The 25480-nt window shown below is 47.7% G+C and overlaps 2 protein-coding genes and 1 long non-coding RNA gene across 6 annotated transcripts; 1 reads left to right on the forward strand and 2 right to left on the reverse strand.

Moving 5' to 3' along the window:
* Positions 1–133: 133 nt before the first annotated feature.
* Positions 134–1463, reverse strand: LOC111932621 (uncharacterized). The gene is made up of 3 exons (XR_002866242.2): positions 1376–1463; positions 985–1164; positions 134–414 (listed from the first exon to the last, which is right to left on the reverse strand). It is a non-coding gene; the product is annotated as an uncharacterized LOC111932621 (long non-coding RNA).
* LOC111932620 (uncharacterized) lies at positions 585–3676 on the forward strand. Its single transcript, XM_023931760.2, has 2 exons — positions 585–1912; positions 2015–3676. The coding sequence occupies exons 1-2, from the start codon at positions 1844–1846 to the stop codon at positions 3182–3184; spliced, it is 1239 nt and encodes a 412-aa protein (XP_023787528.2). The 5' UTR covers positions 585–1843; the 3' UTR covers positions 3185–3676.
* A 5756-nt stretch (positions 3677–9432) lies between these two features.
* LOC111932618 (uncharacterized) lies at positions 9433–13180 on the reverse strand. 4 transcript variants are annotated; one of them, XM_086841575.1, is made up of 3 exons: positions 13162–13180; positions 11959–12087; positions 9433–11260 (listed from the first exon to the last, which is right to left on the reverse strand). In XM_086841575.1, exon 3 carries the CDS (start codon positions 11156–11158, stop codon positions 10013–10015), a length of 1146 nt encoding a protein of 381 aa, XP_086697701.1. In that variant the 5' UTR covers positions 11159–11260; positions 11959–12087; positions 13162–13180; the 3' UTR covers positions 9433–10012. The 4 variants fall into 4 exon arrangements, with proteins under 4 accessions (XP_086697701.1, XP_086697700.1, XP_086697699.1 ...); XM_086841574.1 differs by lacking the exon at positions 13162–13180 and adding an exon at positions 12707–12725; XM_086841573.1 differs by lacking the exon at positions 13162–13180 and adding an exon at positions 12218–12447.
* Between the last annotated feature and the right edge of the window lie 12300 nt (positions 13181–25480).

Genomic DNA, 25480 nt, shown 5'->3' on the forward strand with positions numbered 1-25480 from the left:
TTCCTTTCCTTTCCTTTCCTTTCCTTTCCTTTCCTTTCCTTTCCCTTCCTTTCCCTTCCCTTCCCTTCCTTTCCCTTCCTTTCCTTTCCCTTCCTTTCCCTTCCTTTCCCTTCCTTTCCCTTCCTTTCCCTTCCTTTCCCTTCCTTTCCCTTCCTTTCCCTTCCTCATTATTTTAAACTATATAACTATAAAATAACTCCTCTGAAACAAAAATTACCATAAAAACAAACCAATACACATCTGAAAACTTCTGTGTTTTCCTTATCCTCCCCTTACACAATGAGGCTTTTAATTAGGAGGATTTTAGTTTTATCCAAAGGCATCCAGCCCATATGCACCAAAACTATTCCATAATGATAAGCAAGGTACAGTCAGGAGGGACAATAGGGAGTGTTGTTGCAACACTGGCATACACTGTAAGGGAAAGATAATTTCCAGAATATTAGTTTTATTTAACAATGGTGAAAAACATAAAATGTGTTTTCTTTTAAAGCTGTGTACTCTTTATTTTTTGTGTTTAAAACTTTTCTTTTAAAACTGTGTTTTCTTTATTGTTTTAAAACAATAGTGAAGACAGCTCAATTTAATGGTATAAATCACAAAACAGAAAAGGTATGAAAATGACTTAAAGTGATGAATATAAGTAAAATGTTATTTAAAAGTTACATCAAAGTATGGAAAATGTTTGACTGTTTTTGAAGTTGTGTATTCTTTCTAACAGCAATTTTGCATACAAATAATAGATATTTCACATTGTGTTCAGTATATATAAACTGATTTTTAGGCCATGTCTGAGGAGTTTGCACAAACACTCCCCCATATTTCAACAGCCCCATGAGGTCATCAGCCTCCCATGATTTGGGCCCAATAATTTTACAAGTTTCCAGCTTGTCCCAAAATGTGCTCCAGAGGACTCAGGAACTTCCCAGATGAACCAGGAGCTGCCCAGCAGACGCAGAAACTCCCCAGATGATCCACACCAACCTGGAGGATCCAGGGGCTGTGAACCTCCTAATTTATCCTTATAATCCAAACCAACAGAGTCCAGCCTGGGAAAACCACTGTGGAACAGAAACAACCACGTTCTACCAGTGTCCTGAAGGAAGGCAGGAATGGCAGCAGGACTTAAGCACCTTGCTTTGCCTTAAGCACCTGGAACTGCACCTGTGGTCAGAAAAGCAGTGGGCAGGGAGGTGAAATATTCAGAGGCATTCAAAGACTGACTCCTTTATCCAGTGCCACTGTTAAGTCAAGCTTACAGCACCAGTTCATATCACTACAGAGCTGAGCCTAAGGGGATCCTGACCAGAATCACATCTAAACCCAGCTTCAGCCAGAACTTCACAGCAATTCAAAGAATTTCAGCAGTTTGTACCTTTTATGAGATGAACTAATTGTGGTATTCTTAGGAAAAAAGACACCTCGAGGAAAAGGCAGGCTTGAATTTGTTTTCAGTATTTCCTTGCAATCACTTTAGGAAGGAAACCTTTTAAATTCAACTAAAGCCAAAGAGACACTTTTAAAAAGGAAAATTGCAACAGCTCAACTCTGCATTTTTTGCCTTTGCCTCCTGCATGAGTTCTCCTGTGTCTTGCTCTGAATTCTAAATGGGAAAATGATGGACTTCTTAACTGTGCCTAGAACCCCTTGGGACACTTGGGAGCCCACCCAGACCGTTCCCCTTTGTGACATGGGGCTGTGTGTGCCCAGAGCCCATTGTGACACCTGGGGCTGTGCCCAGACCAGGTGGGTATAAAAGGGCACAGAGATCCCAGGAGATCAGCTCCAGCAGGAGACAGCAGCTCCTGGGGGAAGGCAGAGTCAGAGCAACTCCTCGATATCCATGGATAAGGAGTCGAGCACCGACACGAAGCCCAAGAAGACGTTGCTGATGTTCAGGAGGAGGCAGAAGGTGATGGGGCAGCCTCCAAACCGGGGCCAGGCTGCTGTGCCGGGGGGCCTGTTTTCACCCCAGAGAGCCACCTCATCCTCATCCTTCTCATCCTCCACACAGATACCCAACTCTGAGTCCTGGGCAGCAGCTGAGGAGGCCGAGGAGCACCATGACTCCCGTGCAGCCCCTGGCATGCAGGCAGCAGCAGCAGAGAGCCGGGAAGCAGCCCCACACAGCCCCGGGGCCTGCTGCCCGGCTCTGCTGCATTCACTGCAGCGCGGCTCCCGGGCCATCCTCAGCAGGGTGGCGGCCACGATCCGGCGATGCAGCCAGCAGCCGGGGACACAGAAATCCGGGTCACACCTGCATCGGGCCACGGAGGCAGTGTCAGCAGCAGCAGCTCCTGCAGCAAGGGCAGAGAGATGGGCACAGGCCTCGCACAGCCCCTGCTGCCCCCTCACTGCCCTGCCCAGCCCGCCGGGAGCTGTCGGGGGGCAGGGGGCAGGAGCAGCAGTGGGGACTGTCCTGGAAACATCAGGCCATGAGAAGGTCTGCTTCAGCCTGGAGCCAGACTGGGAATGGGACAGCCCCAGAGAGCTGTCCCAGGGGGAATACGACCCAGAGCAGGGCTGCAGCAGTGGAGAAGTGAGATCCCCTGTGAGGCCACACAAGGCCTGGGCAGAGCACTGGAACCTTCCCTCATGCTCAGCTGCAGGCCAAGCCTCAGCTTCGCCCGGCAGAGCCCTTCCCAGCTGGGAAGAGGACTCCATTTCAGAAACAATGCTGGCTGGCTTGCCCCCCAGCCCCTCACCGAGGCAGGTGGAGGCTCGCAGGCAGTGGGCAATAGCAGCAGCGAGGATACTCCTGCCAGGGCTGCAGAACGTGGAGGAGGACGCCTCAGAGGAGGGAGAAGCCAGCAGCAGCGGGGATGAGAGCGACTACATGTCCTGTAATTATGAACCGAGTCACCTGGAGCCTTGCAAAGGCAGAGGACTCTTAGAGCTTTCTCCTCAAACCAGAGATGAGCCAGCTGCCAAATGGGAAGACAGGAGCACGGAAGAGCTGTCAGATAAGAGGAATGTCATCACTATCCACACTATCTGGGTAAACCCTCGCTACCCACAGCTCCTGATGGACCCTGACTTGCTGCTAGAAGAAGAGGAAGATGCTGAGCTGCCCAGCACATCTCATGCCCTGGCAGCTCCCGGGGACACCCAGCCAGCAGGTGCTGCCCCAGCTGGAGGTTCTGAGGACAAGGAGCACCCTGTGCACACCACTGCTCAGCCATAAGAGGTGGCAAAGACAGAAGCTTCTGCAGCCTCTGTCACGCAGGAGCAGCAGCAGAGAGCCGGGCAGCAGCCCTGCACAGCCCCAGGGCTCATGGCCGGGATCTGCTGCACTCACTGCAGCACCACCCTGAGCAGGATGGTGGCTGTGACCCAGCGATGCTGGGGACACAGAGACACCTGCATCAGGGCACAGAGGCAGCGAAGGCAGCAGGATCCCCCACAGCAGACAGCATGGCCCCTGGAAGCTGTCCATGGGCAGGGGACAGGGGCAAAAGCAGATGCACACCTGTCAGTGCCACCAACCGAGGAGCTCTGAGGCTCCAAGGAACCCAGGACTGTCCACAGCGTGGCCAGAGACACCTGAGCTGCAGCTCTGAGGAAGAAGTGCCTCTCTTTCCCTGCCATGCCTGCCCTGGCCTTGCAGGAACACGAGGAGAAAAAAATAGGAAATTAGTGGTGCCTGCTAGAAATAAAGATAACAGGATGAAAACCATCTCATGCCTTCTATTCCTGTTGAATTAATAAATTACACAATGGCATTCAACATAGCAAGTGATATATGGAAGTTAAGGGATTAACCTTAAGAGTTTTAAAGGTTTAAACTAGAGATTACTTTTTTAAAGAGAAGTGTTCAGAAGCCCATTTTGTTTCTGATAGATAATATTATTCAATGGTTTGTCTGGAATATGTTCCTCTGGAATAAGTTCCTTAGGCCCTTATGTTGTAGCTGTTGCTAATTTAGAAGAGGTTAGATAAGATGTTTCTGCTGAAATGAAAGGACAGAATTAATAAATCAGAAGTGCATTTTTATTTTTTTTTTATTGTGCTGTAGTCCTTGATTTAGTGGGTAAATCTTGAAGTCTGAAGGATTTTGGTTGCTGGCGTGGTGCAGTGTGTGAGGTGTGGGGCAGAGGAGAAAGGCACTGCCTGGGGCAGGAGGGATGTGGGAGCACCAAGTCCTTGTGGCTTGTGGCACAAGGTGTTTGTTTGAAGCAAAATTAATTCTTTTGTGTCCAGTTCTCCTCCTAGAGAGTTGCCCTGGTGCAGAGATCATTCTGTAGGACTTCTGAGGGAATGAGTGCTTGCCTGGCATTGCAAATGGGAGCCCCTCAGCCACCAGGAGAAACAGCCACCAGATCTGAGAGCTGGCAGAACCCCAGCACCTCTAATTCATAACATCTGCACTGTGTTTCCTGGTTCTATAAGAGCAGGGAAAGCGGTAACTGAGTGCAGAAAACAGAACTCTGTGCTTTCAAACGAACATTGTGGCCGTGAGAAGGAGAAAGGAGGTCAGATCTAAGCATGAATTGATGTGAGCAAAGCCAAACTCAGCTCCATTAAGATACAGCTGCTCAGCTACTGTGTTCCTCACACCTGATATCCCCTTGTGCCCTAAAATCCAGATCCCTGCTGCAATGGCCCTGGGAGTGCAGGAACCTCAGAGGCCTCCTGGCCTCATGCAGGTGAGGAGCCTGGGAAGCCTGAAGAGCCTCAAATGCACACAAAGAAAAGCCCAAACCCTCCTGTTCTGCCAGCTGGATGAGCCCTGCAGAGCACACAGCTCACACAAACACAGAGCACACTGGATGAGGGAACTACAGAGCCATTTCAAAAATATCTGCACCCCTCACTCTCCCCTCTACAGAGCCCCTTTCCAAAGTAGAGGTGCACTGAGTGCTTTTCCAGAACCAGCTGCTTTCAGAGCCCAGGAACAGTTGGCAAAAACAGTTTCTCTCAGGTACCTTAGAGCTGAGGCAATTAAAAGAGAATTAAACTGACATTTCTAACTTGCAGCACAAGAGGGATGTGCAGCCATGAAATAATTAAGAGCTACTGCTGGCAAAATACTATTTTCACCTGTCTGCTTCAAAGAATAAAAGAGCAAGAAGAATTTTTGGCTTTTTTTTTTTTTTTCCTCCTTTCATTCTTTCTTGTAATTAGTTGCTGGTTATTGCTGCATCCCCAAATGCCAGAACCCAGGGGTTTTGCAAACAACAAGAGAGAGATTTAGTGCTCAGTACCTGGTTTATCCAGCCTCACTTGGTGACCAACATTTTGCCAGCAAGATTTCCCTGCTGAAGTGATTCCATGAAGGGCTCAGAACTTCATTTTCTGCTTTATTGCACTGACTCGAAAGGTCTTTCCAGGCTTCCAGTTTGGGGATGGAGCACAGGGAGGGCTTTCCCCTTGTGCTTTGGTGGCTCAGACCTTTACAAGGACACTGCTGGCAGCACTGCCCTCTGCACTTTGGGAGAATGCCCCACATTGCTCAGATGTTTCTTCTGTGTTCCTTATTCTGACCTTCACAGTGGTCAAAACCTGCTGAAGTGCCAAGCCCTGGTCTCTGACCACCTGGCCATGCAGTGCTATTGAGAGCATGTGAATATATCTATGACTGATAATATAGAAATGTGCTTCTAAGAAATGGGCTTTTATTGTTACAGTATTGTAGCTGCCAAGGATGGGGGAACCCAGCTGTATTTTTCACTCTTGAAGTGATCACTGTGTGATCATTCCAAGCTGGATGCTGTGTCACAGTCTGCAAACAGAGAAGGAAATTATGTAGATAAACCTGGGGATATTATTTGTGTTTACATGAACTCCCCTGTGCTGTAGCTATTTCAGAGATGCTGTTACAACTCTGTTGACTAAATTGGAAAAAAACTACTCTCTATCTAGTCATGAATGCCATGGACAGTCTGAAAGATTGCACAAGGTGAAAAACAACTCCAGTCCTCTGGATTTGGTGCCAGTAGCTGAGGCAGTGTGGTGTTCAGTGCCCTGTTTTTCCCATATATTAGCTCTAAGGAAGATGTTTTTTGCAATGAGGGTGTTGAAATGCTGGCACAGGTTATCCAGAGAGGATGCTTCATCCCTGGAAACATCCAAGGCCAGAAACCATGGAAGTCTCTGAGCCATTCCCTAAGAATCCTTTGCAGCCAATGGGATGTGCTGGAGGCTTGAAGAGAAACAGAACAAATCACTGCTCCTGCTCTCAGGTGGAAAACACTGGAGCAGCAATTTCAATAGATCCCTTAATGAGAAAAGGAATTCAGATAAACAAGAAAGCCATTATATCAACTTCAGGAGCACATTGAGCACACTCTCCTCTGGAAAACAACATTCCCACAGAGCAGGGGCGGTTCAGCAGCACATCCTACAAGGGATTTATAAATGAGCTGCACTCTGGTGCAGAGACCTGCATTAGCTGCTTCAAGGGCTTGCTCCCATTCCGGGCCTGCCCTTTGAAGATGACTCTATCCTTGCACAGGCCCACAATTTTACTGCTCAAAGCATCAGACACAGCTGAAATCATCCAAAAAAGAGACATAGTTCTCCTTTCTATTTCCAGATTGTTATCCTAGCAAAAAAAAAAATAAAAAAAAATGCCCTTCATCTGCTGTTCTGTTGGTGAGAGCTCAGCCCCTGCTTGGTTTCAGTTTGGAAGGAGGAAAAGTGCAGTGGGAGCTCTTTGTGCCAACATAAACCCCACAAGGTCAGAGGCAGATGAAGTCTCACTTGAAATAAAAGTTGCCTCCTCCAGAGATATCAGTGCAGTTTTCTGGAGTTAACTGATGAATGATGGATTGCTTGGTGCTCCCTGGTTACATGGGAGATTCCTGCTTCAGACTTCTCCATGCCAGGGGAAGGCAAAGTGTCAGAGGAGGAGGATGGAGTGCAGGGGGGCACAAACTGTACAGCAGCAGCTTTTCTTTTCTTCAAGGTGCTGTATCCACATTCCTCAGCCATGGACATATTTACCACCAACACCTTTGGTAGCAAAAGTTTACAAATTTACCATCAACACCTTTGTTAACAAAGTAAGAGAATGGTATTGTAGCTGCCAAGGACTGGCTGGTGATTCCAGGTCAGTCATCTTCTTAGTCCTGAGAACACTTTCCTGTGATGGAAATGAGTTGGGCAGAAGTGGTGTAGGGAAGCAACAGGAAAATCAGCAAAAAGCAAAGGGTATTTCTGTGTTCCACTGTTGACAAACCCTATCCAGTGATCAAATCAGGATCCTCAGCCTAGCTCAGGGCTCCAGCCCTGTGCTCATGTCCGAGGGCTTCCTGTAATGCCCTGGCAATGAGGGCTCTGTGAACACAGTGCCAAAGGAATTGTTTCTTCCATGAACTCCACAGATCCAAATAAGATAGCAGATATTCTGGCCACTCTGGACAAAGAAAAATTACTTCTGCTCAAAGCAGACCCTCCCTGATGCTGCAGAGCAGGTCTATTTGCCCCATGTCAGCTACACCGTACTGGCTGTGTCTGTTTTAGGCTGTCACCCACTCTGACTGACACTGTGAGAGGGTCAGGGCGTGGGAGAGACTTCCAAACCTTTATGTGAAAAATGTAAAGTGCAGAAGTGCTGATCTCTCGGTTAAATTAAGCTCCACGGGGTTTCCTGCACCTTGCACAGGAGTTAGTGGAAGTTTCTTTGAGGAAAGTTCTACACACTTTTTCCAGAAACCATCACACATTTTAATTACTCCTTTCACACATCCAAGCACTTTATATGCAAGTCAACCTTCCAGGCAAGTGTCTTTTTAATAACCTTTTAGTTAAGCCTGGTATTTTTCATTTCACCAAGCATTTACTCTTCCCATATAACAGACCTTTGCTCAAAATACTTCCACCATTATGCCAGAGGTACAAATTCCACTGACTGCTAGCACCAAAAAGCAGAATAACTGGATGTTCTCAATTACCATAACTGCTTAAGCAGAACTGTCACACAACATAAAGGCGTGCATAAGTGGTGCAGTTTAATTGGATATTAAACCACCCTACAGCAGGAGCATCCCATACCCCAAGGAAAAGCAGAATGATGAACAGAGGAGATTGTAGCTGATAACTTCAGGATGGGATTAGAAAATGAGTGTGGGAACTTGAGGCCTCTGGAATACATTGCCCTCTCTCCAGGTCACCTCACATGGTGCACAGCATGAACAGCACCACAGAGCATCACTGGTGACTTCCTTCTGCAGATGACTCAACCACAGCCAGTCAGGATTCTTTTCATGCAAAGATCTTTCCTCTCTGAGACGCTGCACAACCTTCAGGTCAGACTGAGCTGTTGCAAAGGGGACCCATCAAAGGCTCTTTGCAAACCTAAAACCAAACTGGAGCTTCCTGCAGAGGGGAGTTTGGAGAAGTCTCACTCAGGGCCCAGCCATCCCAGAATTACAAACACACACAGACCACAGGGCACATCCCTCAGGGGCAGGATGCACATCGGTTCCCCCATCTGGAGATTTCTTTAAGGAATGAAATGGAAATGATCCATTAGTGACACCAATCAGTCTCCCATTTATAATCAAGCTAAAGTTTTGCTGTGGACAGTGGTTCACCTTGATCTGAGCCAAGGACCTGACACTAAACAGAACAGGACTCACTGTGTGATTCCTGCTCAGCTGCCAACATCCCCTTTTTATTCTACAAGATACAGAAACAAATGGCACAATCAGTACTTTATATTAAATAACTACTAAATGTTGCAAATGCATTAAAAATACATTTGTAATAAATGCAAAGGTACATTACCCTGGAGTTTTACCTTCACTCTGCTGCACAACTTTCCACTGAAAAGGCAGAAAGCCCTAGAAAGAAATTAATGAAATTACAGCAGCCAGTAAGGAAAAAGGAAGCAAATAAGCAAAACCTTAATGGAAAAGAAATTCAGGCTGCAACTTCAGGACAAACTGAATGCTTCTACTACAGTGGTTAACAGCAGATTTAAAGTCATTATTAAGTTTCAAAGTTTCACTGCTGACACTGAGGCATTACACACCTCTTGAAAGTTACAGCCTTGGAGGATTTGTCAACACCCGCCCAAGTCTGTCAGGCTAAATCCTAAGGAAATTTTTCTTCACTAACTGTGGTAGTTTGGCATTTGAATCTAAATCAAAGTGAAGAGTCAAAGAGACTTTGACACACTACAGAACATGCTTTTGTTATGGGAAGCTTCCCTATGTGCAAAAACATTTAAATTAAGGAGGTTCCTGTGCAATGAGTAGCAAAGGTGGCTTAAATTTGGTCTTTTGCTCTCTGAATTTTGTGTCTTCAAATATTTTCTTCCACTCAGCTGGTATCCTGTGCATGGTTCCATCAGAGACACAAATGTCACCCCAAGAGCATGCACTACCATAGTCAAAATAAAGCTTTCCCCATTATTAACAGACATTCAACCCATCACTCGAAAGTGCATAAAGTATTGGTACTCCCTTAGATAGAAACATTCTGAAATACAGCTGGTAACTGTTGTGTTTATTAAGGAACTGGTATGTAAGTGGAGTTTGTTTTTTTAATAACCAACGTGGTACTTCCCCTTCCAAATAAAACGAAATGTAACAGAAAGAAAAACTCAGCAAAATACAAGGAAAGAAAGGATAGAGGGACAACTCTGGGCTGTTCTAACTTAGTGAGTTAACAGATCTCTAAACCCAGTGTCAAAGAGCCATCACTCTCAAGAGGGCAGGGCCAGTTTATCCAGTGAATTCTCACAGCCTCTGCTTGCACATCCTGCACAAAGCTCGAGCGGATGCATCGCCAGTCCGGCAGAGACAGCTCAAGCACATGGGAGTGATTTCAGTCTCCTCAAGTCTCCCATTTCATTACTCAGGGGTAATTAGGTTATTTTCTCATACAAAGCACTTTAAAGCCAGGCAGTGCAATCCTTCCCAGTACAAGTTCCAGAGCTCCCTGTGATGCAGCATTCCCTGCTGGGCAGTGGGTCTGGACTGGGCAGAGCACACACCATGGGGTGCTTTTCCAGCCCAGCTGAGCAGACCTCGTTCAGGTACAAAGCAGCCACAGAGACCTCAAATTAAGGTTTGTCCAACTTGTGTGTGCGCTCATGCCTCCGTAGGGTCCCTGACTCGGTGAAGGAATGGCCACACAAATTACAGGAGTAGGGCTTCTCTCCGGTGTGGATGCGCTGATGGCGCTGGAGCGATGCCAGCCGCGTGAAGGTCCCTCCACACTCCTCACAATAGAAGGGCCGTGCCCCGGAGTGAGTCTGCTGGTGTCTCTTGAGCCTGAGCAGCTGCACAAACGCCATGCCACACTCCTGACACTTGTAGGGCTTGTCCTCCCGGTGGATCACCTTGTGCTTGGACAGCAGGTTGGGTTTATCGAAGCCTTTCCCGCACGTCGGGCAGGCGTAAGGTTTGAAGTCATCTTCCCGAGACTTTGGGTTTCCAGAGCAAGCCTGATCTGGGCACTCGGCATCGTGCTGGCCGCGGTGCACCACGGACCAGGGGTTCCTGGCCATGCCGTTGGCCAGGATCACCATGGAGCGCTCGATCTTGTGCACGTTGCGCAGGTGCCTCCAGACGTCGGCGGTGCGGATGAAGCCCTTGTCACACTCCGGGCACTTGTGCGGCCTCTGGCTGGAATGGATGAGCTTGTGCATGCGCAGGTTGGCCGCGCGGGTGAAGGCTTTGGCGCAGATGGGGCAGCGGTAGGAGTTTGCCAGCAGGTGAGCTCGCCTGTGCTCCTGAAGCTCTCGCACGCCGCAAAAAGAGGAGCCACACTTCTTGCATTGATGTGGCAGAGCTTCCTTGGGGACAGGCTCCAGCTGCTCACCAAACACATCCCCAAGAGCGGCGCTTCCGCTGTCCTCACCGAGTTTTGTTATCGTCCGTGGTTTCCTGGGGTGCTCAGAGGAACAGCGATCTAAATCCTCATCTTCACTCTGCAGGTGGAGGCTGGTGCTGGAGAACTCCCCAGCTGCACTCTCACCTCGTTCCTGGCAGTAGGTGCCACAGGTTTCTTTGTCTCCACACCGCAGGTCTGTGGGAAGCTCCTGCTTTGCTGCAGGTCCAGCAGAGTTTCCAGGAGGACTGTAGGAGTAATTCATGTCCACCTCTTTCTGCAGGTTACAGCTGTGGCCCACCTGCTTTGTTGCCTTTCTGGGATAATTTGAATGCTCCCCCCCTGTGTCACAAACGTTGTTCTCACTCACATCCATCCTCTGAGGTAAACACTGTGTTCATCTGCAGCCCTCATCACCCAGAGCTTTGTGTCTTTCATGGTAAGTCCATCTCATTTTCAGCCCTTCTGACGATCCTACCTAGAAAATAAAACACCTGTTTCATCAGTGAGTCTTCTGATATTATAAATTTAGAGCAGTGAAGGTATTTTTCTGACAGACAATTAGATATGCAGTAAACAGAATCATCTACTATTAGATATGTAGAAAATATACATTCAGCACACAAAACATAGACAATGTTTAATAAAGTTAAATATTCTATGATCAGCTGGCCTTCGCTACCAAATACAAACTGATAATTCTGATTTTAAATTTTCCTAAAGATGAGAAATCACAGAATCTCAGAATGGTTTGGGTTGGTGGGGACCTTAAAGACCATCTCATTCCAAACCCCTGCCATGGGAAGGGACACCTTCCACTAGACCAGGTTGCTCCAAGCCCCGTTCATCCTGGCTTTGGACACTTCCAGGGATGGGGCAGACACAACTTCTCTGGGCAACCTTTGCCAGGTTCTCCCCACCTTCACAGTGAAGGATTTCTTCCTAATAACTAATCTAAATCTCTCCTCTTTTAGTTTAAAAATGTTTCCCTTTGTTCTATCTGTGTAAAACATTGCTCTCTTTCTTTTCTGTAAAATCCCTTCAAGTACTGGAATGTGGGATAAGACATCTCTGAATACAAGCATACATATTAATGAACACATACTTAAAAACATAAATATTTCTGTATTTCCAAATATTTCTGTATTTCCAAATGTACATAAATGTAAAACTTGCCTATTTAGTTTCAGCAGGTTTATCAAGTGCAGTTATCAAGGCAGTACAGCGATGTGCATTAGGTGAAAGCTCTTATTCACACTCCTGAAAGGCTGGCTCCATCGGCCACACAAGCCCTGCTTTCTTCTGCTGGAGACATGGAAAACAATCTGGATTAATCCTCATTAGTCACTGCCTGGAACAGCATGGCTCCACTCACCCCCAACTCCAGCCACTCCCCACAATTTAATAAGGAGCTGGTAACAGGAGTACTCCTCACCTCCAGCCCTCCAACTGAGCTGCCCATGCCTTTGGGGTGGGAAAACTTTCCAATATATAATATTCCAACTTATAACATATATATATATATATATAAAATATATTATTATATATTATATTATCCTATTATTATATATTATTATTATGTATTATTATATATTATTATATAGCGTTCCATATTATTATACATTATTATATATTATTACATATTATTGTATATTATTATATATTAGTAATATATTGTTATATTAATTATATATAATATATAGAAATATATATAATATATATAATACATTAGTGATAATATATATTAGTGTCTATAATAGATTTATATTATGTATAGATATATGTGTATATATTAAATATATAGATATATATATTTGTATATTTTTATATATTATATTAATTTTTGTGCCAGGCAGCATGACCCAACCACCCCCCCCTCAACTTTTCCCCGCTCCGATGCCCGTTCCCTGTTCCCCCGCCCTACCTGGGCGCTGCGGGTCCCGGAGCATCCCCCGCGCATCCCCCGCGCATCCCCCGCTCATCCCCCGCGCATCTCCCGCGCATCCCCCGCTCATCCCCCGCGCATCTCCCGCGCATCCCCCGCGCATCTCCCGCGCATCCCCCGCGCATCCCCCGCTCATCCCCATCGCATCCCCCGCGCATCCCCCGCGCATCCCCCGCTCATCCCCATCGCATCCCCCGCTCATCCCCCGCGCATCTCCCGCGCATCCCCCGCTCATCCACCGCTCATCCCCATCGCATCCCCCGCTCATCCCCACGCATCCCCCGCTCATCCCCAGCGCATCCCCCGCGCATCCCCCGCGCATCCCCCGCTCATCCCCCGCGCATCCCCCGCGCATCCCCCGCGCATCCCCCGCGCATCCCCCGCGCATCCCCCGCGCATCCCCCGCGCCGGCGCGGAGTCCTCGGCAGCGGCACCGGCGCAGTGGCGGCTCGGCCGTGCTGGAGCTGCCCGCAGCGGGGCGGGACCGGACACCGTGTCCCCTCCCCGGTCGCTGCGTCCCCTTGCCGGTCACCGCTTCCTTTCTCCGGCCACCGCTCCCCGTTCCAACCCCGCGGCCGGGACCTTCCCACCGCGGATTGCTGTGCTCCGGGAGCCTGATCATGGAATCCCGGAATGGTTTGGCTTGGAAGGGACCTGGAATGTCGTCTCGTTTCTGCCCTCTGCCGTGGGCAGGGACACCTTCCTCTAGACCAGGGTGCTCCAAGCCCCATCCAGCCTGGACTTGGGCATTTCCAGGGATCCAGGGGCAGCCACAGCTTCTCTGGGCCTCACCATCCTCATAGGGAAAAAAATTCTTGTAATATCTAATCTAAACCTGTTCTCTTTCAATTTTACCCCACCCTCCCTTGTCCTGCCACTCCAGCTCTTGCAAATAGTCTTGCCCCATGTTTCTTGTATACTCCCTTCAGGTACTGCAGGGCCACAATTAAGTCACCCCAATTGTCTTCAAGCTGAACAATCCCGGTTCTCTTGGCCTTTCCTCATAGCAGAGCTGTTCCATCCCTCTGATTACCTTGCTGCCTTCCTCTGGACTCTCCCCAGCAGGTCAGAACAGCGAGGTTCTGTCCCTCAGCTCCAGCAGCTCACAGCAATTCATGGAGTGTCCCCTGTGTCCCCCACCACGGCAACAACTGTGCCTTGCATCCATCCTCCTGCAGGAGTGTGGCAGGGATTGATTCCCTTCCAGGCCCTGCCTTGTGGGAAGAAACAGGCTCTGCCCCTGTCAGGAGGGATCAATCCACTTCCCAGGATTGTGTCCCACTTCCTACTGGAATAAACCTTGGCACCCAAAAGGGCATTTGGCATCTTCAGCCATGCCTCAGCAGGGCCCTTCACAGTGGCACCAGTTCCTTGAGAAGTCCTTTGCCCAACACATCCAAGGATCCCTCCTGCCTTTGCCAAAGCCAGGATCGTGCTCTGCAGCTGAAACCACTCTCCAACTTCTCTGTGTAACCTCATGGAGATTGCTCCAGCTTTAAACCCAGCTCTAGGAAGCTTTGCACTGCCTTTTCCTAGCAAAACTCCTCCAGCTTTGGGAAATAGGCTCCACAATTAGCAGCAAATACAGAAATGAAATGACAAATGAACAAGAGTGTATATTGCCAGCATGCAAATATGGTGTAGAAGAATGCTCCAAGCTCTGTATTATTTTTGTGATTGCACAGATCTTGCTAAAAATAGACATGAAACTGGAAACTGCTCTGCTGAGAGTTGAGGGTGAGGAAAAGAAATGTACCTACTCCATCCACATGGAAAAGCAGGTTCCTTCTGAGAGCAGAGTAAGTGGCAGTTCAGTTCCTTCACATGAGGCACTTCAAAAACAAGTTTGCAAAAAATCCTTTAATGACAGTCCTTGAATCCATGAGGAGCCCACACTCTGCTTGCAATGGCAAACCTTGCAGGGGAAGAAGAACTGTCATTCCAGCTTTCCCAAACTAGGAAAAAAACCCCAAAACAACTCAGAAGATTTCCTTTATTTTTATTTTAAATTTTTTTTTTTTTTTTTTTTTTTTTCAGAATTTAAATGCTCAGATGTTTCTTATTTAGCTGGGCAGGGTAAAGGCTGTCTCCCACCTAGACCCAGGGTGCACAGAATGACAGAATACCCCTTCCACATCCCTCATGGAACACAAACACACACCCTCTCCCCTTTGTCACAAGGAAAACTCTAGGAATACACAAGGACATGCACCCACATCATGTTTGTGTGGGGCAAATGGCCAGTTTTTAAAAACTCCAAATTGTGGTTTATCCCACAACCACCAAGGATTGGGGTAGTGCCAGGAGTGCCCTTCCTCATAGGGATCATGGAGGAAAAGGCCAAAGCATCTCCACGTGCTCCTCCTCAAAAAAGCATCCATAAAAATGATGTTTTTCTCATCCCCACTTATCCTCCCTTGAGTGCTCAGAGGAAAAGAATTCTCAACATTCATCTCCAGGTCAGGGTTGGTGGGTTGATTCAATCACACTTTTGGTAGGAAATTTTTTGGTCTCCTCTTCTTGGCACTGCAGTTCCATATGGATTTCTTATTGGACCAAAGGTTTTGCAGGATGCACCTAAGACTGGGAGGTGGTGAGGAATCTTCCATCACCTCCAGCTTCCCACCCTTTGTGAGGCTTCTGTGGGATCACCTGGGTGTTCCTCACCTTTGTGAAAACTGTCAGCAGCAGGAAGCAAGCCTGCCTCCCACCTGTGGTATCACACAGTGCTCACTTGTTAGGAAATGTGGAAACAGGCAGCCCAAATTCCTCTGTGCCCAGTCGTGTCTGGCTTCTTTCACGTCAGCTTCCTCGGGAAGGAAACAAGAATTCTGTTATCTGCCAGGCAAAGTTAGTATTTAATCTGTCAGTTTAATTGAAAATACTTCAGTGGTGATAAATAATGCAGGGCACTGCAAATGATGCCTCGTGGGTGAGATCAAAGACCCCGGGCAGAACCAGTCAGGGCCTCGTGGCTGCTGTTGTTGGGCTGAGATGAGACAGAGAAGGGATTCTGTGCAGGGTAACAAAACCAGCACGTCCACACCCCACACCCAGAGTGACAAAAGTGTCCACAAACCCATCAAATTCATCAGCACAGCCCCAAACTTCCCTTCTGGCTTTGACAGCACTGAACACTCTGTCAGTGTTTCCCTTTTAGCATAAAATAGCAACAAAATTCAGAGATCTTGCTCTGTTGGTCCTCAGACAAACACACTTAGCTCTATCAACTTCCACATATTTTGATTTTTCCTCCTAATGCTGAGGTATTTCAATGTTTTCTGTGTTCTCTCACACTTGTTGTATCTACAAGCCCATGATTTCATTAAACTCTGCATTCTAAACCTTTCCCACCAGCCTTGATGAGTTCTCCCAGCACACACACACACACAAAAATCAGCTGTAATCCTCAAGGAGAAGGCAGAAAACTAATTGAATCACCCATTTCCTTGCAATATATGATTCCTATTAAAATTACATTATTGGTGTTTTGTGCCTGCCCTACATTCATATTCCCAACACACACATAGATGGATGCCAAATCCTTTTTATTTATGCCACCTCACTTTTATGTTTCTTAAATGTGAAGAGTCTGTCAGGACAGATGAGGATCTGTAATGTATTTGCCAGTTAGACCTACTCTGGAGTAATTTCTTAAGTTTTCTGTTAAATTCACTAAAAAATGTGAACTCGTGGTTTGCATTGCTGTCACAATGGGAACTAAATATATTCTGTGAAGGGTTTAACATCACATTCCATCAAATCTGAATTTTTTATGGACCACAGAGGTGTCTGACATCTGGCTACTCTGTTTTAGGACTGTCATAAACACTTTAAACATCTGAGAGCTTCAGACTTTTCTATGTAAAACAGGAAAAAAAAAATCCTAAGCAATGTTTCTTCTAAGAAGGAGCTGAATCCAGAGGGATTTTATTGATATTTGGCTGAAGTTTGAGCTTTTAACTCCCCAGGGGGAAGCTGAGCCCCCTTCAGCCTGCTGAACTTCGGTGACAAACCTGCAATGCCTGTTGGGGGACACTAAATTTTGAAAGTTCACCCACACAGGACTCTAAGAGTTGAAGTAAAAGAAGGTTCAGGATCTCTGCTGCAGGGAATTGTTTCACTCTATCCAGCTCCATCCTATCTTCTTAACATACCAGAATTTTGCCAGGATCTTCTAAATATTTGGGTCCAGTGAACTGGAAACTCATGAATGTGGCATTCAGAAGAAACACCCCAAAAAAATCCCCCAAGTTCTAACTACACCAAAAGCCAGAGGTACAAAATCCAGAATCAGGATGGGAAAATTAACAGGAACAAACCAAGTGAGGACTGTATGAAGCAGGTTGAGGAATAACTTCCTGGCATGCTTTAGCTTCCCAAACTTGCATTTTCCTCTGCACATATTGATGTGCAAGCAAATTTTTTAGGCAAAAAATACTGTCTGATTCTGCAAATATATCCAGGACTGTAAAGGAGCCTGCCAGGGAATAATCTGACCCTTCTAGTGCTGGACAAAAGGTGTCTGTGCAAAACCAGCCACATCTTTCTTATATATGTGTGGTGGGCTCCTGCCATCCCTGGCTGTGGTTTTGCAGGAGCTGCATCTCTGATCTGCACCTTGCACACGTCTGGAAACCCCAAAAACGCATCCATGAGCTTGCTAAAGGGTTAAAGGGGAAATCTCTACCTGGGCTCTGTACTTGGTTTCTTGTTCTAACAGAATTCCTGGGTTGGCTCAGGACAATTTAATAATCTGCTCAAAAATCGTTCAGCACAAAAGGAGTTTTACTTCATGAAGTTTATACGAGAAGCTTTTAGTGGTGTCCCAGGAAATCACAAACTCTCGGTGAGTTCTTTTTCTTCGTCCTTTTCATGACCCTGCTGGAGCAGAAAGGGGGGACAGGATGATCCGGGGTGGTCCCTTCCAACCTGACCCATTGTGGAATTAAAACGTGAACTGACCCAGCAGCTCTGGCTGCACCGGGGCCACCCCAAAACCCCACCGAGGGATCTTCCCAGCCTCTCCCACCCCCACCCTTCGCTACTCCCAGGGCTGATGCTCAGGATTGGCATCAGCAAGGGCTGGGATCACCCCCTGTGACAGGAACAGCCAGGGATCAGCCCCTGGCACACCCAGGGATCAGCCCCTGGCACACCCAGGGATCAGCCCCTGGCACAGCCCCTGTGACAGGAACACCCAGGGATCAGCCCCTGGCACACCCAGGGATCAGCCCCTGGCACAGCCCCTGTGACAGTCACACCCAGGGATCAGCCCCTGGCACAGCCCCTGTGACAGGAACACCCAGGGATCAGCCCCTGGCACACCCAGGGATCAGCCCCTGGCATAGCCCCTGTGACAGGAACACCCAGGGATCAGCCCCTGGCACACCCAGGGATCAGCCCCTGGCACAGCCCCTGTGACAGTCACACCCAGGGATCAGCCCCTGGCACAGCCCCTGTGACAGGAACACCCAGGGATCAGCCCCTGGCACACCCAGGGATCAGCCCCTGGCATAGCCCCTGTGACAGGAACACCCAGGGATCAGCCCCTGGCACACCCAGGGATCAGCCCCTGGCACAGCCCCTGTGACAGGAACACCCAGGGATCAGCCCCTGGCACACCCAGGGATCAGCCCCTGGCATAGCCCCTGTGACAGGAACACCCAGGGATCAGCCCCTGGCACACCCTTTGTGACAGTCACACCCAGGGATCAGCCCCTGGCACACCCAGGGATCAGCCCCTGGCACACCCTTTGTGACAGTCACACCCAGGAATCAGCCCCTGTGACAGTCACACCCAGGGATCAGCCCCTGGCACACCCTTTGTGACAGTCACACCCAGGGATCAGCCCCTGGCTCAGCCCCGTCAGGGCTGACACAGCTGGGGACTGGCCTCAGTCACACCTCCAAAGTGACTGACACTGCCGGGGACATCCTTTGTCACAGCCCCGGTGTGACTGACAGGGACAGAAACCTCCCCTGGAACACCTCCAGTGTGACTGACACTGCCAGGGACCGCCCCTGTCACTCCTCCAGTGTGACTGACAGGGACAGGGACACCCTTTGCCACCCCTCCAGTGTGACTGACAGGGACAGGGACACCCTTTTTCCCACCTCTGGTGTGAGTGACAGGGACAGGAACACCCTTTTTCCCACCCTGGTATGAGTGACAGGAACAGGGATACCCTTTGCCACTCCTCCAGTGTGACTGACAGGGACAGGAACACCCCTTGTCACTCCTCCAGTGTGACTGACAGGGACAGGAACACCCCTTGTCACTCCTCCAGTGTGACTGACAGGGACAGGGACACCCTTTGCCACTCCTCCAGTGTGACTGACAGGGACAGGGACACCCTTTGCCACTCCTCCAGTGTGACTGACAGGGACAGGGACAGCCTTTTTTCCCACCTCTGGTGTGAGTGACAAAGGCAGGAACCTCCCCTTTCACGCCCCCGCTGTGACAGGCACAGCTGGGGACCGCCCCTGTCACTGCCCCTGTCACACCCCCAATGTGAGTGACACCTCCAGGGACCTCCCCATCAGCCAGCCCCCGACCTAAGGGACACCCTGGCACCATCCCTGTGTCCTGTCAGGCTGATACAGGATGTCAGCCCCTCAGCCATGGAACACACCTTGTCAGGGCATAAAAAACCCCAAAAGGAATCGAAGTGTCCCATGACCGCTGTGTATCCAAGCCCACCTGCTCAATCCCTCTCCAAAAAGCTCCTGAGGGTCTTTAAATTAAACCCTCAAACGAAGACAGACTGCTCAGATTCCAGCATGGACATCCAGCTGCAGCATCCAGGGATGCCCAGGTTTGGGGTAACAGCTCCTTTTCCTGCCCCTCATCCCAATTCCTTGCTGATAACCTGCATCCCACCTTCCCAGGATTATTTTTTATCTTTATTCTAATCCCTCCCAAAAGCCTCTCACGGCTTCAGCAAGTCTGAATAAACTTGTGTGTAGTTCCCAGTCCAAAATCACAACATTTGGGACATCACTTCCACCCTACCACGGTTAAGGTTGTTTTCCACACAGAATATCCTGGCTGTGGGTTTTTCATGCTCAGGATGCCCAGAGAATGTGGAAATCCAAGAGCAGGGGGGTCATGTCCCCATGCCAGGCTCTGCCACGCTTGGGGCACTCTGTGACTTCTCCAAGCAGCTGAGCTGAAATGGATGCAAGGGAGAGCTCGAGTTCATGGTGTGTGTGTGTGAGCAATCCCTAAATATTCAGGAGAGATGGGAGAAGCCTCGGGATCCAGGAGTCTCTGCTAAATCAAGGCAGGGGAATGATGCCTGTGCTATGCAGATGAGCTGTCATATTGTCTCCCACACAAGAGCGTCTCCAAAGGAACCTACACCTACTGCAATTATCCTGCAGCATATGGACATTTATAGGTCAAAAAAAAAAAAAAAAGGGAGAGCAATGGTTGGCCAAAAAAAGCAGGAGCACAGATAATTCTCCAGTGTTATTTTGGAAAGTGCAGACACTGAGCAGGATAAATTATACATACCTGAGAGCCATTAGAAAATGTCAGATCGCCTCTAAAACCCGTTAGAAGGGGGGAAAAAATTCCTCCAGCTTTCTCATGCAGGAGGAGAATGAGGTACGTAAATAATATTCCCTAATAAAAATGGTCACTGGAATGAGTTTTCAAGCTGATTCCAACCCTCTCTTGTGCTGGGAACAGAGTGTGGGGCTGCATCCTGAGAGCCAAAGACATCATTGAGCTCAAACTCTGACAGAAGAGCTGCAGTTTCATTGCTGGAGCAACCATGATGTATAACCCAGGAGCTCCTCCTGCAATGATTTCAGAGCAAACCCAGAATATTTGTTACCCTTCTCTAAATTTAGCTGGGGAAAAAAAAAAAATAATAACTTCTGCTGCCAACTCTATGAAAACAACACATGTATCTTGACAGCAAATGATTTAAAAATGAAGACCAACCAACAATGCAATGTTCTGGGTGTTGGGGGAGGAAAAGGACTGGAAAATCCTGAAGTTTGCATTTCCAAACTCTCAGCATTCATGTACCTGCCACATCCCCAGTTTTATGCACCATCCTCACTATATTTTTCCAAAGCTTCAGCCTCTGATAAGAACCAAATCCTCTGCTGACTGATGCTTCTGCTGGAGAGCTGAGATTTCTGTAATTAGCATTAGAGAGAATTTGGGGAGGGATCTGTCTTTTTAGGTTTGGGTTTGTTTGTTTTGTTTTTGTCAATTTGGATGTTACACATTTTAAAACAAAACACTTAAAAACATCAGCACATGGGTTCATAATTGCAGAGTGGAGACGAGGAGCACGTCAGTAGTTGAAAAACATTAAATTTGCAGGAAGTGACTGAAATGTTTGCACAGAAGGGGGCAAATGGAGATAAGACAGGAAGGCTGCTTGCATTCAGCTCAAGAGATTCACCCTTTTCAAGAGAAGTAAGGTGGGGGAAAAGCTTGCCAGGACTGTGCTGGGAATTATGTTTGCAAAGAAGTAGAAAACCTCTTTTCCTTCTTATTTTGGCTGTTGCTGAAATGACCAAGGTGCTGGTCTTTTCCCATTTGTATGAATAACTTTTCTTTTAGCTTGTTTTAAATTTTCTTTGTCAGAATCTTCAGGATAAAGATAAATCTTCAAGGCATAAAGATCACAGGATGGTTTGGGTTGCAAGGGAACTTAAAAATGACCTGGTCCAACCTTTCTGCAGGGACAGGTTGTTCAAACCCCATCCAGGGATGGATTTTTCCAGGCTGAACTTCTCCAGCAAAATCCCTTTGTGCTGCCTGCAGCCACTGGCTGCAGAAGGAGGAACACCCAAATTGTTTTAAACATGCAAAGAGCAAAGCCCCTCTAACCTGAGAAGCAAAAAAGGTTTGATTTGCATTTCACTTCCTGACCTGAACTGTGCCAGGCACAGAATCATCTCCTCACACCGGGGAGAGCTCACAGAACACTCACCTGAAACAGAGGAGTCTCTTCTCCATCTGGGAAGAAAACAAGCTTAACATTTAAATCTGTCTGCAAGGTGGGAGCAAATGAACTCCTGAGCAGCTGCACAAAGCAACAAGAGCACAATAAAACTAAACAGGTAATTACTGGTGGATTATCTGGGGAAGCAGGCTCACACCATATCAGCCAGGAGGGAGAGCTTAAAAAATACCTGAGAGCCAAAGCACAGCTCCAGAGCAGACTATGGTAACAGGCAATCTCATCCTTGACATTGCTGGATCTGGTTTTGGTTGTTTTTTGGTTGTTTTTTTTGAAGAACAGAATTTATCCAGATTAAAAAACACCACTTGCATGATGTAAGTAAGTAAGGTTACATCACTTTGCACACAGATAATCTGCAAGTGCCTCTGTGACCACATGGAAAGCAAACCTTACTTTATTCAGGACAATTGATTTGCCAAGTAAAATACAGGTTTTCCTACCTTTTTCCCCCCCACACCACGGAGCAGAAACTCAGAAATTAATGAATCAGAACATGTAAAATGATCCCAAAACACCTGGATGGGAGAGGTTAAAACAGTTATCCTTGTTCAGCTGAAGAATCTATTGGTTATCTGCCCTAGATTTAATTAGTGAAAACCCTAAAGGTTGACTAGCTCAGCACAAAATTCCTGACCTGAGCCAGTTTCATATTTGACAGGATAAAATGCAGCTTTCTCGGGGGAGCTGGAAGAACACACCTACGACAGATGAATGCTGATGAGCTTTCAGAGGGTAAAGGGCTCTACAGACCCTGTGTTGAGGAAACAAATTCGAGATATTCAACAAGTGCAAGGATTAATCCTGGGTGCCCAGGATTGCTTTGGGCTGGGATTCTGCCTGCTGCACCCTTCTGGGTGACTTTTAAACTGAGGGAGCAGGGGCAACACAGAGCAGCCAGCACAATCAGAGCCACTGTCACAGGTAATAACTTCAAGATTCCCAAATTGCTGATAAATCCATGATACTCATATCAAAATTAATGACCCATTTGCAAGCAGCAAAGTACGAGGCAAAACCAGATTTGTTGATGTATCCATTTGCCATTTGCTGCCTGTCCTCACACTGGAAGTGTTTCTGGTTATGGTTGCTGCTAATTGCTTTTTATCTAACAGTGGAGCTCAGAGGCTTCAGCTGAGATGAGGTTTCACGGTGTTAGGCAATTACACAAACATGCAGATGCACAGAAATTCCCTGGTTTGTAATCTGGACGAGGCAGAACACAGTGTGTTATCTCAGGCCTGAAGAGAGGCTTCTGATCCAGAAAGAAATCAAGGTCTGCCTGACCAAGGGAAGGCTCAAAACTGACTCAGTGCCTCCTTGTGCTGCACCTCTTACAGCTCCCAGATTAAAAATTCAGCCACAGCAGCTTGGATTTTAACTCATCAACAGGAACACACACAGAAGCATCATGTTTTCAAACACTCCACGTCTTTGGGAGACATCCCTCCTAAGGAGGGCTTCCTTGTGCAGTGTCATTATCTCCGACAGATCTGCTTTGGAAATTTCCTCTCGGGGCTCTTCCACGCTGACAAGTGAATTCTCTGCATCAGAAATATTTGTTCAGAGGCTGCCAGGCTCATCAGTCACTTCCCTGTGAAGAAGGCGGTCCGGGGGGGATTCTGCTTTTCCCCTTCTTGTTGCCCCTGCAAAAATGATGTTATTGAGGAGGCAGTGAGGAATGGCTGCACGTCTGTGCCACTTGTCCCTGTGTGATGATGCTCATTTCTCTGTGTCAGGGCTGGGGACAACGCTGCTGCCTTGTCCTGGCTCTCACAGCCACGCCAAAGGTGAGAGGGAACCTGGGCTGGCCTGAGCAGGACTTCCAGCCCCATGGGCTCCCTCCTTCTCTGGGGTTAGGAGGGCTCAGATATTCCTGCAGGCTGCCAGCCACAGAGCTAATCATTTGGGACCTATCCATGCACACAAGCATCCTAGGAATGGGATTGTTGAACAAGCACCTTTGGACTGATGGCAGCTCTTCCTGGAGAGGGTGATTTGTGGTGTCGCCGTGGGGATGCGGAGAGGATGGCTGGGTTCAGGCAGCATCCAGACTGGAGGGGTCACCAAAGGCCTCCCGTGGCTCCAGCCTTTCCTAAGGAATAGCTTCTTCCTCCAGCTCTGCTTGCCACTTCATCATTAACAAAGCACTTAGCTGTTTTATCTCTCAACAGGGAGATTTCTTGTGCACACATAAATCAGCCTCTCTCGAGCTGCAAAGCTCAGTTTTCCCCTGGCCAACCCTGTCTGAAAACAAAGGCTCTACCACAAGAAGGAAAAATACCTTCCCCTATTCATTCTCAGACATGGTACACGACAGTCTTTTCCCTTGCTGAAATGTTATTCCATCCCATGTTCGCCAATTATGAAAATAATTTTGCTTAGGCAGAGACGAGGAAAATACAGCTCAGCTCCTTGTTTTTGTCACCAGAGAAGATTTGATACGGCCCTTTGAAAGATGGCTAAGGACTCATTTGTCCTGATTATTCCACTTTGGAGCTTGTGCTGCTCTCCTGCACGTCGGGAAGGAGATGAAGCCAGTGGTGAACGTGTCAGGATTTGAAAGGTGTCACAGGAGGAGAAGTGTTATTAGTTCATCGCGCTAACAAAGGTGCCACGCTGGATTTCCAGCCTCTCCATTACTGCTGTATCTATGGTTTCTGAAGCCAAAAGGCATAGACTTGTTAATTAACAAAAGAAGCTGGGAGATAATCTTGTGATTAAGTTATTGGAGTGGGACCTGGGTTGGTTTCTCAGTCCTGGGCTGGTTGCTATGTGATATTATTCAAATCCCTGCCTGGCGACGAGCGTGGAAGGCGGCGGTGGCAGCTCCCCATAGGCTGCTGGCGCTGTGGGCAGCGGCTGCTGCACAGCACATTCCTCATTATTCCAGCTGGAGTCACCTCTGCTGGCAGACAATTGGAGAGAACCCCCCAATTCCAAATGCACTGCACGTTCTGCAACTGGCCTTTGCTCAAAAGCTTGCTATTTTTCCAGAATCTCCCGTGATTGACTAAATCACTCCTCCTAAAAAAAATAAACCTAGTGGGTTTTTTTTTTCCCCCCCCCTTTTCTTCTGTTTCCTAGTGAATGTCTTTACCTTCTGTCTGTTGCAAATGTGAACAGTTTTAATTAGGTGCTGTTGAAATGTCTTTTGCAGTTTGGCATCCTGTTTGGTTTTGCTCCTCTCGTTCTCTTTGCAGTTCTGTTCCTTCCCACATTGCTTATGTTTTCTTGTTTGTGGAAGCTTTTCTTTATATGCATAATTTAATCATGCTGCACTTCAATCTCATCTCTAATAGGCATAAATAGGGAAGAGGGCAGATGAAGCCCATCTCTCCAGATGCTCCTTAAATAACCCTCTTTTCCTCCAGAGTGTCCCTCAAATGTTACAGGTTTCCAGCTGAACCCAAGGACAAAGCTCTCAACTCAATAGATTTGTTGTGGTTTCAAATTATAATCATAAATTACATGATTTTTTCTAAAACTTCAGAGATGAGACTGAACCTATGCCTTCAACTGAGGTCCAGAACAGCAGGGAAGTGTTCAAGAAGCTCAACAAATAACCAAAACCCCAGATGTGGTGCCATTAATCTAGTTCCTCATCTCCTTTTTCCTGCTCTAGGGTTGAATTAGTGGATTTTGCTTTTGCTCAAATTATCCTCACTGAGACAGCAGCAAATCCACACAATCTTCTTTCTACCAGGTAGATTGGGTTTTGGTGTCTCCCTACTCCATCCTCAGTGCCCTAATCTATGTGCAC

This window comes from Cyanistes caeruleus, chromosome 9, assembly GCF_971803275.1.
Source record: "Cyanistes caeruleus chromosome 9, bCyaCae1.hap1.1, whole genome shotgun sequence".
NCBI classification, from domain to species: Eukaryota; Metazoa; Chordata; class Aves; order Passeriformes; family Paridae; genus Cyanistes; species Cyanistes caeruleus.